The 16,003-nt window shown below is 35.5% G+C and overlaps 3 protein-coding genes across 6 annotated transcripts; 1 reads left to right on the top strand and 2 right to left on the bottom strand.

Moving 5' to 3' along the window:
* Positions 1 to 319: 319 nt before the first annotated feature.
* LOC142513683 (ubiquitin receptor RAD23c-like) lies at positions 320 to 5,201 on the bottom strand. Of its 2 annotated transcripts, none has more exons than XM_075619742.1 (12): positions 4,965 to 5,201; positions 3,776 to 3,937; positions 3,254 to 3,307; positions 2,753 to 2,829; positions 2,546 to 2,662; positions 2,280 to 2,457; positions 1,965 to 2,108; positions 1,782 to 1,847; positions 1,658 to 1,705; positions 1,450 to 1,556; positions 1,256 to 1,334; positions 320 to 624 (listed from the first exon to the last, which is right to left on the bottom strand). In XM_075619742.1, the coding sequence occupies exons 1-12, from the start codon at positions 5,028 to 5,030 to the stop codon at positions 508 to 510; spliced, it is 1,215 nt and encodes a 404-aa protein (XP_075475857.1). In that variant the 5' UTR covers positions 5,031 to 5,201; the 3' UTR covers positions 320 to 507. The 2 variants fall into 2 exon arrangements, with proteins under 2 accessions (XP_075475857.1, XP_075475853.1); XM_075619738.1 differs by having other exon boundaries at positions 4,905 to 5,181.
* A 3,292-nt stretch (positions 5,202 to 8,493) lies between these two features.
* LOC142516027 (small ribosomal subunit protein eS7-like) lies at positions 8,494 to 10,589 on the top strand. Of its 3 annotated transcripts, none has more exons than XM_075619830.1 (6): positions 8,494 to 8,643; positions 9,330 to 9,422; positions 9,502 to 9,575; positions 9,685 to 9,808; positions 10,002 to 10,184; positions 10,268 to 10,589. In XM_075619830.1, exons 2-6 carry the CDS (start codon positions 9,348 to 9,350, stop codon positions 10,385 to 10,387), a joined length of 576 nt encoding a protein of 191 aa, XP_075475945.1. In that variant the 5' UTR covers positions 8,494 to 8,643; positions 9,330 to 9,347; the 3' UTR covers positions 10,388 to 10,589. The 3 variants fall into 3 exon arrangements, with proteins under 3 accessions (XP_075475945.1, XP_075475947.1, XP_075475946.1); XM_075619832.1 differs by having other exon boundaries at positions 8,578 to 8,643; positions 9,337 to 9,422; XM_075619831.1 differs by having other exon boundaries at positions 8,588 to 8,742.
* Positions 10,590 to 11,851: 1,262 nt separating this feature from the next.
* LOC142513260 (mannose-6-phosphate isomerase 2-like) lies at positions 11,852 to 14,765 on the bottom strand. Its single transcript, XM_075619718.1, has 5 exons — positions 14,298 to 14,765; positions 13,812 to 13,979; positions 13,159 to 13,371; positions 12,524 to 12,790; positions 11,852 to 12,388 (listed from the first exon to the last, which is right to left on the bottom strand). The coding sequence occupies exons 1-5, from the start codon at positions 14,610 to 14,612 to the stop codon at positions 12,056 to 12,058; spliced, it is 1,296 nt and encodes a 431-aa protein (XP_075475833.1). The 5' UTR covers positions 14,613 to 14,765; the 3' UTR covers positions 11,852 to 12,055.
* Between the last annotated feature and the right edge of the window lie 1,238 nt (positions 14,766 to 16,003).

Genomic DNA, 16,003 nt, shown 5'->3' with positions numbered 1-16,003 from the left:
CCTTGTGTTTTGGTTTTATTTTTTCCTACCCTCTAAAGGCTAAGACACGTGTATGGATGTTTCTGCTACTGAATTAGTCTCAAGTTTCGTCGAGTTACAAATTGTGAGGACTTATTCTTCAACTTCCCAGAACAAATCCAGACGTTTGACTCGGTGTATGTTTTCTCACTGAATTTGTTTTCAAGTCCATAGACTGTGTATGTTTTCTCACTGAATTTGTTTTCAAGTCCATACGCAATGTCAGAGACAACCTATGGCATACACTTGTTCATTTGTTTAAAACAAAAAACCTCTATTTCTGTTGTAATTACTAAAAACAAAAATCAAAACATAATTACTTGCTCATTTCCTAATATAAGTATTTCAAGAACTGTATATAGGATATCCAGATAAACAAAGTTAGGGAAAGCCTCTGATAAATAAAAATTAATCCACAAGGCGAGAAAGAGTACATTGCACATATGAAAGCATGCAAGTATAAAGGGAAACCACTCGATCCACACAAATTCACTCATCAAACTCATGCATATGATCTAAGAGGTAGTTTGCAGCCAGCTCCTCGTTCTTGTTGCATGCAAAATATACTTCCAATACCAAAGCTCGTTCAAACCCCATCGCTTCAAGCTGCAAAACAAAACACCAAAGTTGTGTAAATCAGACAATTGTGCTGTTTTGTTCATGGCATTGATGCATTAAATTTGAAATGAAGGCATTTGAGAATTATATGATTTCAAATTATTATTTGTTGGAGAGATCATTTCAATTCCATTAAAATATATATAGAATATAAATACTTGAACAAAAAATTCCACCATAACACACGATGAGTTTTGAGTTGTGAAATTGAAATCCATTTATATCCAATCCATGCATCCAAACCAGTGTCGGGACCTAACTAATAGATCAAATAGAAGGAAGTTTCTCGGTGGCATGTATTGAGGCTCCATAATCACATATAGTTAATGGTAACGAAACAACCCAAATTTTTTGAGCCCAGTGATAATCCAAGCCTTATCATCACAATTATTGTATCACATCATCAGTCACAAAACATTAGCTGTTAATCTCAACACGTAATATATTAATGACATCTGAAGTGTTTCCCCAGCAGTTTTGAGCTAAAAGATTTTTTTGCCAAGGGATGACAACGGTAGCCAAATGAAGAAAATAATGAATGAGATTGAGTGCACATGAACCTAAGTAACAGATTCTACATATGTTCGAATAAAATTTGGTTTTAGTAGGAAAAACTTACACGTTCAATTGCTTCACGCTCTTCTGGTGTGACAGTGATCGCCTGTGGCATTGCTTCAGCCATTTGTTCTAATATGTTCCTGCTTGCATCAAAGTTACACCAAAAGCTCAGAAAAGACACATATTTGGGACTAAAACAACTTGATGTTATATCAACCAGAATCGACTAATGTAAACTACATCAGATTTTCTCACCCCTCGCCCTCAACAGGTTCATTTATCAAGCGTAGAAAATCAGCCTGATGCTCTTGGATCATTCGAACTAATTGTGGATTTTGTTTCCCTAGTTCCTGAAGCATGGGCTAGTGGAAGTACATAAAAGAGGCGTTTACAAGGTAAAGTTAGCACTAATATATTAACATCCATAAATTAAAAAAACTAATTAAGCATGCAACATAAGAACCTGCAAGATTTGTGGATTGGCTTGCACCAGGGCTCGCAGTGATTGAAACTAAAAATAAGAACAAGAAAATCAAAACACATAATTTGTAACGGTAACCCAAATTGTAGAAAACCGTGTTTGGTACCTGTGGACTGTTGCGAAGGAAATCTAGGGCACCGGCACTTGCATTTGAGCCCATATTAGGGAGGCCCTGGCTCCATAAAGATACAAACAATTATTCTTGTTCGTGTTTTCTTCTTTAAATTTATTCAATAACTACAATTCTTTTAGGTCAAATGATATCTCAAAGAATGGGAAAAAATCCTACCTGTGGAAAAAGATTCAATGGATTAGCATTGGGTCCAGTAGAAGGTACTACTGCTGGCTGTGTAGCCTGGATTGGAGGATTCACCGGCTGCCCACCAGCAGGTGTTTGCGCCGCAGGAGCAACTTCTGCTTGCTCTGGAACTCCCTGAGATTAAACTTCCACTCAAGGTTATATAGTGACAGTTATTCAAGGTGGAAGAGAAGAAAAATAAAAAGCAATCCACAAAATATCAAAACCACGCTGCTGAATCTCAGTCACATTCTGTAGTTCTCTATATAATAGGGGTAAAAATGAAATAGAATGGTGTGAACTAACAGAATAAAGGTATTCAACTGCTCTCTCCGGATTATTAAATGCAGCACGCAGTGCACGAATAACTGTATCCCGATCCCAACATCCACCACCCATATCAAGGATCTGTTGAACAGCACCCTCCAAGTTATTTCCAGCAACAAGATTCGAAGCCGCTTGACCATACACATCTGTCACTGAGCTGTTGAATAAAAACACATTATTCTGTATAAAAGTCTATAGTAAAATGCAACAATTTCACAACTAATAAACAGAAAAGGTTTACTCACGAATCAGGAGCAGGGGCGGGAGTAGGCGCAAGAGCGGGAGCGGGAGCGGGAGCGGGAGCGGGAGCAGCAGCGGGAGCGGGAACAGGGGCGGGAACAGATTGAGGAGCTGACTGTGGACTGCAAATGCAAGAAATTCTTGATAAGGACATAAAGTGAAATTTAAAAAATTGTTTATGTTAGCTGAAAACTAAACCAATATGAACTCACGGTGCATTAGTTGATACAGGTACTGGACCTGCAGTTACAGGCTGTGTTGGAGGAGGGGTATTACTTGCAGGTTGGGTCTATAGGGAGACAAAGAAACCATCAAAACATATCAAACTATAAGATATTTCAAGAACTTTAAATCCTCATCAGGAATTGAAATCTAAATTTAGAATTGACAAGTCCAGACAGATGCCACCACTCAAACTTTGCAAGGACAAATGCAAACAAATTTGATCTTAATCATTTTAATGAGATGTTTGAACAAGTCATCTACTTAATTGTATCCAACCATTGGTTTTAATTTTTAAATCATATCATCATCCCCAGGGAAAAAAAGGTAAAAAAATAAATAAATCAGCCTCCTCAAGACACATCACCTTGAATGTGTAACTGACAACTGCAACTAAAAATATCAATTGTTCACGAGACAACTTCAATATGGAAATTCATTTAACACTAACCTAGCCAGAAACTGTTGAAAATACATTTAGATGAACTTACTGTACTCGCTGGAGTAGCAGATGCAGTTGCAGCTCCACTTGATGATGCCTTGCTCTACAAAATTTCAGAGCACATATAGTCAGCCATAAATTTAAATTTTTTGGAATTAATGTGTGTTTGTCTTTCCGGGTTTGTAAGTAAGCCTGAGTGGAGATAAACATAAAGAATCAGGCCAGACTCAGTCAAAACACCAGTTTACTACCAAAATACCTAATGTAACATCCACCGTTCTCCCTTTACACGCGTTACATTTTAGGTTAATATTTTGTATCTTGTTTACCAAAGAGTTCATAAAATAAATCTCCATTCACTTGAAATCCTGGGGCATTTTGTTATCTAATCGTCAACCATTATTTTTAAAAAATCACCTTCTGCAATGTATTTTAAATACACTTTGGAGGTTACTTTTTTGAAAAAATGGTTGATCAAGTCAATTTTCACAAATATCCCTGAAATCCCAGAGTAATGGGGCAGGAGAAGCTACAGAACTCTCCGAATGACAAGACAAGACAATCAATTTACCTTGGTCAACATAATCACCACAAAACTTTTTTCGGCAACTTTGTTATCCTCCAGTGTTGTATTATCTTTAAGAACCTTCCCTTGATGAATCAGCATCTGCTGAGTAGCTGGGTATACATCCGAACCTTGAACCATTTCAATAATTTTCTTCACATCGACCACCTAAAAAGAATGATGTATAGTAAGAGAATAGAACCAACAATAAATTACAAAAAATAACCAAGACAAATGCATATGCAAGTTCACACTTAAGTTCAAATCTTATCCATGGCATCGGGGGAAGCTATAATATAATGCAAAGATATATAAAAATCTTATAATATAATTTACCCCAAGGACTACAGTAAATGATCCAATGAAAAAGTTATCTAAAACAGTTTTCTTCTATTTTCTACACTAATCTTTCACTTGACTAAAATTACATTCTTGCCCTTACTCCATCCTTCTTATACAGGACAATATTATGCTTACATTGGTTGAAGGTTAAACCGCAGTGCCTCTAAACCACCACAAAGAGCAACCAACGCTACTCAAATTGCTATCAGTTCTTCCAAAACCAAAAATATGAAGATTTTGAAGAGATTTGAACAACAATATATTAAACATAATGGCATTGGAGATAAAATAATCCCATAGCGAGACAATTATCATGTACCGGTAGCAGTAGATAACTCTACCACATGAGCCCATGAGACGTGTATCAGCCATCATTTTAAGCAATACATATATATATTCACGACAAAAAAGTCAAAACTTTAAAATAAAAAGCAAGAATTATGGCCCACAAGCAAATCACTGGGTAAAAAGAAGCTTACCTCGATGGAGAAAAACAAAATCAACTCCGATTCCAATTATAATTAGGAATAATTACCACGTCAAAGAATAAAAAAAGCCATTTCAGGGCCCTAATTACCCTCCAATCAGAAAATACAATTAGAAGCAAATCAATCCACTAAAGACACACCAGCAAAGATACCCGTCAATATCAAAGAAATATTAATTCAAATTCCTGTTATAATTGGGAAGAAACGCCACGTCAAGGGCAGAGATATATCAATTCAGAACCCTAATCACTCTCCAATCAACGACTGCTGTGAAAATCAAATCCATGACATCCAGTAATACTAACATATGAAGCAATTCGAGTAGGTCCAAGCAAGAGAAGGGGGGCAGAGAATTGATCCCATACTGTGTCATCGGGTTTCACTTCGATCTCGAAGTGTGTACCCTTCAGAGTCTTCACGCAAATCTTCATATTCTTACTTTCGACTTCTGAACGACACTCCCAAGAGCCGCCTCCGATCTCCGCCGCCGCCGGAAAGTACGTGTATAACACCGTGAGCAAAAAGATAAAAATCTCAACTCTCGAAGGCACAAGCCAGACAATCCTATTGACAGAAACGCAACGGTTACGGTATATATACAAGAGGGAGATAATAATTTGGTAACATAGGGGTCACTGAAAGGTTCCTTAAACCCAATTAAATAACGACGCGTGTTAATGAGCTGGATCGCTGCGTGCTCGCAAGTGATTTTGGCGTGTTAAAATCAAAATACTGTATATATTAATGTTATAATTTTGTTCTTTACATATATGTTCTCTAACTTCTCAATCTCTAGTAAAGAGGGTTTGCATTTGGAGACTAAATTAATTAGAAATAGGTCTTGTGAAACGATCTCACGAATTTTTATCTGTGAGACATGTCAATCATATCGATATTCACAATAAAATTAATACTCTTTGCATAAAAAGTAATATATTTTCATGGATGATCCAAATAAGAGATCCTTTTCACAAAATACGACCGTGAGATCGTCTCACACAAATTTTTGTCATTAATTAGATGACTGACATCATTTTCTTTGGTGTTCAATCAATTAATCATTGACTTTGAGTATACTTTAAAAATTATTTTTTAAGTGACTTTGCATCCACATTAATCGAACTCTTAGTATTCAGGTGGGGTGTTCCACCTAAAGAATCGATATTCGTAGTCAGAGTTGCTCAACATAACCCTCTAGAGTTCAAGGTGGATTTAATTTCCTGAAATTTATTCTTGATCCACTTTATCTTGAAATCCGGGTTCTTCGTTTGATCTCTAAATACATACTCATTTTTCCAATGCCAAATCCACCATACCGCTACTGCAAACAAGATATTCCAATCTGTAGTAATATTTTTATGCAACTTTTGTGTGACATTTCTACTGAACCACTCGTTATTTGCATGTCATCAAGAGCATTCATTGTGGGCAGTAGACCTCCCCAAACCTCCTTGGCATTTTATATATGGTCTGCATCTTCCATGGAGTTTTGAGAAAGAGCACAATTGCCATCCATGGTGAGCCCCCTTTTGACCCTTTCCGAATTGCTCAAGATTTTGTTGCAACTGAGTAGCCATAGAAAGGCTCTGATTCGATTGCGCCTTTCAGTCTCCAGATTTCAATCCAATAATTATCGCGTATCTTCTCATCTATTCTTGTTATCAGATCAATGCGGTTTTGACTGAGAAACACCCATTGCTATTGAGGCCCCAACGGATGTTATCCTCGGTATCTTCCTCCTCACTCGAGATATGGGCAGCATGCCATTAAAAGTTGCCCAATTCCATCCTTCTCCTCTATTCCACTATTCATGAACTTTATCCCTCTGATGGGTTAATGCACTTCTGCACCATGCTAATCAGCGGTTCTTTCGTGATCCATTTATCCAGCCAAATAATGTTGATCTCCCATTTCTGACAACATCCATTTTACCCTCTTCCAGGAAGTTCTTAGTTTTGGAGATGCCTTGCCACACATTCGACCCACCACTTTTGGCTGGGATTCCATCGTCCTCTCGCATGTACTTGCCTTTAATTACCCGTGCCCATAGGAGGTTTGTTTCCTTAGCTAGTCTCCAACCAAGCTTAGTCATGAAGGCTAAGTTAACGGGGTGTAGTCTTTTAATGCCCAGTCCTCTTTGCTTCGGTTGTACCACTACTTCCCAACTAACTAAATGACATTTTCTTTCTCCTGTACTGCTTCCCCATAAGAATCTTCTGGTCAGCTTTTCGAATTCAGTACAAATACCCATATGTAGAAGGGTTGTTTGCATAGAGTTTAGTTGAATCACATTGAGCACGGATTGTGCTAATACCTGGCGCCCTGCTAGTCTCAAGTATTTAGTCTTCCATCCCTCGAGTCACGATTTAACTATATCCAACATCTGTTTATAGAGGTCTCGTGTAACCCGTCCATGAATAGATGGAACCCCCAGATATCTCCCAAGGTCTGTTGTCAGAGGGATATCTGCTATAGAGGACAGGCTTTGTGACATACTGTCTGCGACATTCCTTGACACAAACATGGGACTTGTGCAAATTAACTATTTGGCCAGAATCTGAACAGAATTTAACCAGACAATCCAGAATGGTCTGAATCTGATCTTTGGAAACTTCCGCAAAAAGAACCATATCATCCGCAAAGAATAATTGTGATATCAAAGGACCATTTTCTTGATAGCTTGACTGCCTTCCACCATCATAACTGCTTTACAGATCAGATGACTCGGTCTTTCAATACATAAGACAAAGATGTAAGGGGAAATAGAGTCCCTTTAATTCCTCGTTCTGGAATGTCACCTGACTCCAAGAATTTAATGGCAAACTCGCAAACTGGTATATTTTGATAAAAGAAAGCGTGCATACCATCCGGAAACATATCAAAAAGCGCTTGTTTTATTTCCTCGTGCAAGAAGGGTGGCGTGTAAAGTCTGCAGCTTTGAGTCCGATTGTCTGGGGAAAATACCTCCAGTTATTAAAGTGTGTGTTAAATAAAGATAAAGTATTCTTTAATTTATACTTATATAATTTTCAATCTAAATTAATTTTAATTAAAATATTTAACGAGTATATATTAGAGAAAATAAATTAAAATAATAAACGATGTATTATTATATATGATTTCAAAAACAATCATTAATATTTTGAAACCAATATTCCAAATTCTTTTGGAACTCTTCAGTAAAAATAGCTAAAATCTGAATAAATATATTAATATACTTAATTTAAACACAAGACATTATTTATTTAATTATAATTTTAATATAATTGAAATTTAAATTATTTATAAATTTAAATTTAATTATTTTTAAAAAATCATAAAAGGTAATTTTTCGAAATATTCTTATCAACATAACTAATTTACAAGAATAAAAATATTTTAATTATTTTAGAGTAAGCTTGCTAGCTTTTTTTTGCTTGGATTTTTATGAAAAACAATCACATGGAATACACGTGATGCGTGAACTAGTTATTATTGTTATTTTTTTTGCATAACATATTTTTTTAGTGTTGATTAAATTTTATTGAAATAATCGTGAGATTATATTAAGTTCTTTGGAGATTGTTTATTTACGTAACATAATTTTTTAGATAATTGCTAAATTTTTAGTATTTTGTAATAAAAAATTTTTTTGTATCAGTAATAAATATATAAATATGTGTACTTAGATATGATTGAAATAATAAATTGAGATATTTTGTATTCTATTTTTTCCAACATTAAACATTACATAAAATTTAGTAATACATAAAATATTTCATCATTTTATAGATTTTCATAATACAATAATTTATAGTTTTTAATATATTCAAATTAAATTAAAAAAATTTGGTTTGATATTTTTGTAATTTTAAAAAATATTTAGTAATTTTGGACTTTTAGTTCAAACTCTGCAGCCAATCGCAGCCGTCCAATATATAGGGCTTTCTAGGTACATGCTAAATTAACCACCACCGTCCACCAACGCCTGTTTGTAAATTTTCGGCGCCGAATCTAGGGTTTCTCTTGTCTGGGCCTCCAATCCTCTCCTTTCGCTTTGCCAAGGTATGCTTCCTCGGTGAAACTGATATAAATTTCACCAGTTCCCTCCCATATCTGTGGAAATCAATGTTAAACTGATTGTGTGTCAAGTTCTGATAATTGGTACCTTATTTACGTTCTTTTTTGTTTAGAAATGGCTGAGTATTCATTTGTTATTGATCTGTTTGTTGTGGAACGTGCTTTTATTTGTACATCTTGCAATCTTGTGCATTCATGTTTTGCATTGGTTATGTTGTTGATTTTGAGCTATGGCAAATGGTTGGCATTGTTGATTTTTAGAATCTTCGTGATGATATTTTTTTTTTTGTGAAGGTCGAAGGAACCGTTTTTATCAAATTGCATTGGTTGCTGGATTAACATATATGCAGAATTTTTTCTTTTGACTGCTCTGAGACTTGTCGCCCGAACCATTTTTTTTAGATGTAGTAAAAAGTTTCTGAATTGCATGAATGCATCTACCTTAACTAAAGAAAAAGTTAATATTCTTGGGGAGTCGTCCAATTTTTGTTCTAGAAATTCAGAAATAATTGGGGAGGCTCAGCATTTTTCCTTACACAAATAAAATGAGTTTTATTTCCCCCTTGAGCAATCTATTTTTCATGATTATTTATTTGATCCCGTGTGCCCTGAGGTCAGAAGTTCCTCCTTTAATGCATAAAACTAAATTTTGATTGACATGTCTTTATTAGCATAAAGGTTCTTTCAAGATGTTCACTGCCGCGCAAAAGATTCACAAGGACAAAAATGCTGACCCCACTGAATTTGAGGAGAATGTTACCCAGGTCCTTACTCTTGCTTTCTCTTTTTTCCTTATTGAAGACGCACTTCATCATGATGTGCATTTTGTTGACTTGTATACAGGCTCTTTTTGATTTGGAAAACACAAACCAAGAGATTAAGAGTGACTTGAAAGACCTTTACATCAACTCTGCCTCGTAAGTTCTACTTGGCTGTGTGTTTTTTGCATAGCTTGGCACTACTCCTGAGCGTTGGCCCTACTCCTTTTGTGAAATATGCTATAATCCCATTCGTTAACGTTTACAGGCAGATTGATGTTTCTGGAGGCAAGAAGGCGGTAGTTATTCATGTTCCTTTTAGATTGAGGAAAGCTTTCCGCAAGATTCAACCCAGACTAGTTAGAGAACTTGAGAAGAAATTTAGCGGAAAGGTAAGATTGATATAAATAAACTGTTTGCTGCATAATCCAACATAAGTCTATTCATTAGTTCAATTAGTTTTATTTTTTTCAGAAAAAATACTGCAGAAATTTTGTTACCACAAAAACTATTTCTGATTTAAACAATGGATTATTTATTTGACAGTGTTTGCATTCAGCCACTTAATTAGTCTCGCTCTCTCAGGAAGTTGTCCTTATTACTACGAGGAGGATTTTGCGCCCTCCTAAGAAGGGTTCTGCCGTTCAAAGGCCTCGTACCCGCACTCTTACTAGTGTGCATGAAGCCATTCTCGAGGACATAGTTTATCCTGCTGAGATTGTGGGGAAGCGCACGAGATACAGGCTTGATGGTTCTAAGATAATGAAGGTGATTTATTTTCATTTCTTCTTTTGTTTAATTTTTCGCTGGCATTCGATTGACTATGTTTTTTATCTTTCTGCCAACTACAGGTCTTCTTGGATCCTAAAGCCAAGAATGATACCGAGACTAAGCTAGAGACTTTTGCTGGAGTCTACAGGAAGCTCTCAGGGAAAGACGTTGTCTTTGAGTTTCCAATAACAGAGGCTTGAAAACCTGCTGTTTTTATATTTTTGCTTACCCTGTCATTTTTGCAGAACCGAGTTGAGAACTACTTTTCAATCAGTTACAAAAGGTTCTTTGGAAATTCAATTGGTTGTTGCGTTGTAGCTGTTATGGTAATTTTCCCAGTCTATTTAATCAGATAATATCAGTGCCATCTTGGTGATGTATAAAGCTACTATATTTTGGTTCGCTGGTTGATTACAAACGGATTGCAAATGTCAACTTAAACGTCGGCATGTTTCTAGAGTAGTATCATCGCCGTTTTCCATCGCTAGGGAAAATGATCGAAATAGCAGAGTCAAATGTTACTCTTGGGCTGTTTTTTTTTTTTTTTGGTGAGTTGAGATCTCTAATCTGGCCTCTTTTATCAAAATTCTTAAACCATGTCCTCCAACTTGGGATTGAACTAGGTTTGATTTCCATAATTTCTGAGCTCGAGCTTTTTTATGATCGGTTAAGATCGAGTTTTCTTGCTTTTTTTTATCAGCATGATTTTTCATTTTTAGTCAATCGAATCAATTCTACATAAAAATTTGTTTTCTGTTTTTACTATAATTATAATTATATCAAGTTAATCAATATATTGAAAAACGCACACTAGCATATAAAATTTAAAAATAATTTATCAATCTTAGAGTTATTATTTTTAAATCATATGAGGTAATTATTAAAGAATATTTCGGTGACTTTATAGAGCTTATTCATTTAAAATTTTATATAAACCAAATTTAAATTTAAAAGTAAATTTTTTTTGAAAAAAATAAAATCTAACCTCTGAAAAGCTCATACATAATCACATTTTTCTTGTGTTCGATGTTGTTAACCTTGGATTGATATATTTTTTCACGCTTTTGTCTGAATCGAAGTTTTTTTCTCTACATTTCACGTTTTATGGCGCTTAATCCGTGCTTTATTGTATTTTCAGAACATTGCTTGTAAGACTGACGCTTTTCCTCTCTATACGGCATTCGTATTCAAAAAATAAAATAAAAAAGATATAACATTTAATTTGATGTAGAAATTGAGGGTGTGTGAGTTATTTTATTTGTAAGTGGGAATTGACAAATTTTCCTATGAAAACAATAAATTGTGACGGCGCGAAGATTTGATGCTGGTTAAAACAATATTCCACCAAACGATGGATTAAGCTCTAATCTGGCCTATGGCCATCAAGCAGTCTGTAGTAATTAAATGTCAATCAATTTAACTTTTATATGTAACTTTCTATCGTCTCAAAACATGGTTCAATTTTAGTCCGATAATATATGAAATTTAATCTGATTCTGTCATGCTATAATTGAGTTCAGCGAGACGGATTATGAACAATTTTGAAAAATCTGCCCGAACTCGACTTGACTCGTTTGGATAAGTAGCTTAAACAACGTCAATTAACATTTTCAAACGTGATCTTAGCTGTCTTGTGAACTGCATGAAACCAAGTTGTAGGAAACTAACCCATACAAAGTCGATATATCATACTTATTTAGAAGAGTTCACAATAAAATGTGGTATATGGTAGAACACCAGGGCTCTCATCCATACGTAGTTAATACATTTCTGTATATATATATATATATATATAGCCGTGTACAACTATGCTGATCAGTATACTAATATTAGATACCAAAAATGAAGGGAAAAGAGAAAAAAACTCCCTACTTTGAAGCAGCAAATTCCGATGGCTCGAAAAACTGGCTGTTTACTCCTGCACGATACAGATTCATACCTGATGTAGAGGCAACAGTGATCTCTGTGTTCGCGGGTACAAACAACACATCACCTTCAGTAACGCACTCTTCAGATGATGCTGTGCACAATGTTCCAACACCAGCCATCACCACACAAATTGACGCGCCAGGAACTGCAGAGAAAACTGTCGATGTTTCTTTTGGGAGAATGCACTGATCCACCTCGAATTCATCAAATGGTGGAATGTATTTCCTCGTAAAAGAATTTGAAACAACCCCAGATAGGATTGTTGGAAAACCCTTCAAGAAAAGCAGGGTTACTTGAATTTGTATGAGCTATGTACACCACATAAATTTCCTTGGTACAAGTATTACAAGATAAATCAGGAACAACAAAAAGAGTTGATTATCATTCAACAGTAATAGCGTATTTACCGGTTTGTATGTGAGCATAGAACAGAGAGTTTGTACATCCCGGTGCTTTGGAGTAAGACCAGCACGTACAACATTATCAGATGTCGCCATGCACTCAACACATTCACCATATATGTAGGCATGAGGCTCATTTGCCCCCAGGTATAGGGCTTCACCTGGATTAAGTTTCACATAATTTAACAAGAAGGCTGCTATGACACCAATATCTCCTGGATATTGCTTCTCAAGCTTTAAAACCAACTGCTCCTTGTCTGTCAGCTCTGCCACCTATAAGAAATGCTGGAGTGAAAGCAATTTCTATGACAAAAACTATTGTAGAATGATGTGAATATGTAATTTCTAGGCAAAATTGTGACTTTGTTATCACATTGCATGTTTCTCCAGATAACTAAATTTCCCAGAAACCGGAATCTGTGGAGAGGTTCAAGAAATATTTCCGAATCATTCTTTAAAAAGATTCAAAGCAAGGAACTAGCTACAGGCTGGTTTCACAATTAAGGATGGATAACAGAATAAACAGATTAACTGAAGTGGACTCGATATTGAAATGACCATTCATAATTATTACAAACAAAAGTATTGTAAAAAAGAACATAAAATTAGTCAGAAACATAGGAAGTGAGATTTTATAATACCTCTTGCTTTCTGCTAAGTCGACTTATCAACTTGGAGATAACATCAGATATTGTTGCCTTGTTAGCCTTCATTAGCACGGTAAATAAGGTTTGCAAGGCTCCTTTCGATTTCTTCTCATCATCTTGTTTACTAACATTTAACACTTGATCTACACATGCACTGCCAACCACCTCAACAATCTCAGGGACGTTGTGAAGGACACACTTAAGTTCCTAAGCACAGGACCAAATCACCCATATAAAAAATAGAATCCTTCAAATATGATAGTATGTGCGAACCTATGCTCGCACATTTAGTAGATGAATCATCTCAACTAAAAAGTAAATTGTCTGAAATGTCCTAAAAAATTCAATAACTTCAATACCAACATGACGATGATCATCCTTACCTATATAATTCAAAACAAATATCCACAAAATCTAAAGCTAAAATGGCAGGATAAAATACATCCACAGTTTTTATCTATACCAATCAACCATGTGGAGGTTAGTAATCATCAAACTACTCAGATCAATTACAGAGTACCGGCACACTATTCGGACACATTTTCGAAACATTACTTACGGGTTTTCAGTTCCTCAAGAAAAAATCAAGAAATCTGAGTTAACCATACAGCCACCCAAGAACTAACAAGTTGAGAACATTACACTACCTCAATCCCAACAAACCCACACAAAGCCTCGAACTGAGTAACCGCCAAAGCCATCTCAGGCTTGTGATTATCATCTTTGTACACGCCTGGCTGTTCCTTATGCAGGATTGCAGCCAAATCCTTGTCCGGATGAGCCTGTATGGACAGTGCTTTCGCTACAGAAAGTACCTAAAAACATGGACAAATCCTTCAAAACATCCCTTAATTTAGCAAACACAAGCGAGAATCTTTGATTTCTCATCGTGTATATCGATTTCGAAATTCTATTTAATTTCAAAATCATCACAAGTTGATGCGCACTAGTCGGTTGACGATTTCCCTCCAAAAACAGGGACTTCATGCCCCTCAATTTACTAAAACCTCTGGCCAATCGTTTAAAACGGATACAAAGAATCAGAAACTTCAACTGAATTTCGATAGGTACACAGAGCAGTGAATTTCAAACATCAAGTTATCAGAATAAAAGTTAGAAAATTCAGCAATTACCTTGAAGAGAAAAGGGAGATTCGGACCCCATTTTCTCAACACTCCATCTCCAAGCACAGCAGGGTTCCGCTCAATCCACTCCTTCAAACTCACCAAGTCATCGGAACAACCATACCCCACCGGCACGACGACATAAGAAGGGCCGGAGTCGTGGCTCCCCATCCAGAACTCAGCATAGGGATCATCATCCCGGATCACTTCCCCGCTATTCTTCGCGTGCAACCACGCTACATTGGATTCTATCCCAACTTTTCCCCAATCGTAGTTCTTCACACAGCACTTGAGCCTAACGATGCCTGGGTTCTCAGCCCTCATCGAAATGAAAGGTAAGCAGAGTTTTACTCACAGAAAGGAAATGGGAATCTGGGGGAATGGCAAGGGAGGAAGGCGATAGAGTCCATTGGTGAAAAAGGAGTCTGGTTTTTGAAGAAATAAATGATCGAGAGGGAATAGTAAAGATGGAGACAGTTGACGGCTGGAGAATTTCGTTAACGTTAAATTCGAGAAACTTTAAACCGGTAGAAAATCAAATTATTTTATTTGATACTTTTCATGAAAGAATTACATATTTGAAATGGTAAAACGTGAGACGGTTTCATATATCGTATTTTATGAGACGGATATCTTATTTAGATCATCAATGAAAAAAGTGACAAAAATTTGTGTGAGACGGTTTCACGGGTCGTATATTGTGAGACGAATCTCTTATTTGGGTCATCCATGAAAAAATATTACTTTTTTATGTTAAAAATATTATTTTTTATTGTGAATATCGATAGGTTTGACTGGTCTCACAGATAAAGATTCGGTAGACCGTCTCACAAGAGACCTACTCATTTGAAATAATCGAAAAATAAAAAAAATCTGTATAATTAAAATCAAAGAGAGTAATTTTGTTCTTACATCTCAAAGATGTATATATATTTGATGTTATAAATTTATAATTTTGAATTAAATTGATATATGAAAACACGAGCAAATAAAATAATTTTTATGTGATAAACACAATATTTTTTTAAAGCTGGCAGCACAAGGTAATTGAAAATTTTTCATTGTTATATTCTCGGAGAAAATAGTATTTTATAATTTTATCGAAATTCGAAAAAATTGCACAACTCTATATAAAATCAGTCATTTTTAAAATTCTATTAAAAAAAAATTTCAAGCACACTTACCTCGTTTAATAGAGATTTTAAGCTCGATTTTAATAATATTTGATTTTAAAAGATATTATATATATTTGGATGAAACCTGTTTTGACATTGAGGATTTGATTTAATTTCTTAGTTATATATATTTACATATATACACAAATATGTTTTACCACCGAAAGTTCGTATATTCATGTGGAAAGCTTCCAGAGACATTATTCCGACTGAGTTTAATTTGCTCTCTCATCATATTCCAACCCATGGATCATGTTCGCTGTGCAATTTTCATTATGCATCTACTAGTCATTGTCTTCTTTTCTGTTTGGCTATTAAGGATGTTTGGAAAAATACTTCATTTTGGTACTGTCTGAAAAAACATCGTGATGCTTCCTTTCTTGATTGTACTTTATATGTGTCAAAGAGCTTTAACCATGAGGAATTCGAATTGTTTGTGACACTTTGCTGGGCGATTTGGCGTGAAACTTGTATTCATAAGCACGATGCCGAGGGTAAGAGCATGAAATTTAGAGTGGATTGGGTTTATGCATTTCTAGA

This window comes from Primulina tabacum, chromosome 1 (genome assembly GCF_025594145.1).
Source record: "Primulina tabacum isolate GXHZ01 chromosome 1, ASM2559414v2, whole genome shotgun sequence".
Lineage (NCBI taxonomy): Eukaryota > Viridiplantae > Streptophyta > Magnoliopsida > Lamiales > Gesneriaceae > Primulina > Primulina tabacum.
Note: the sequence above shows the minus strand (reverse complement) of the source record. Positions and strands in the feature narration are given on the sequence as shown.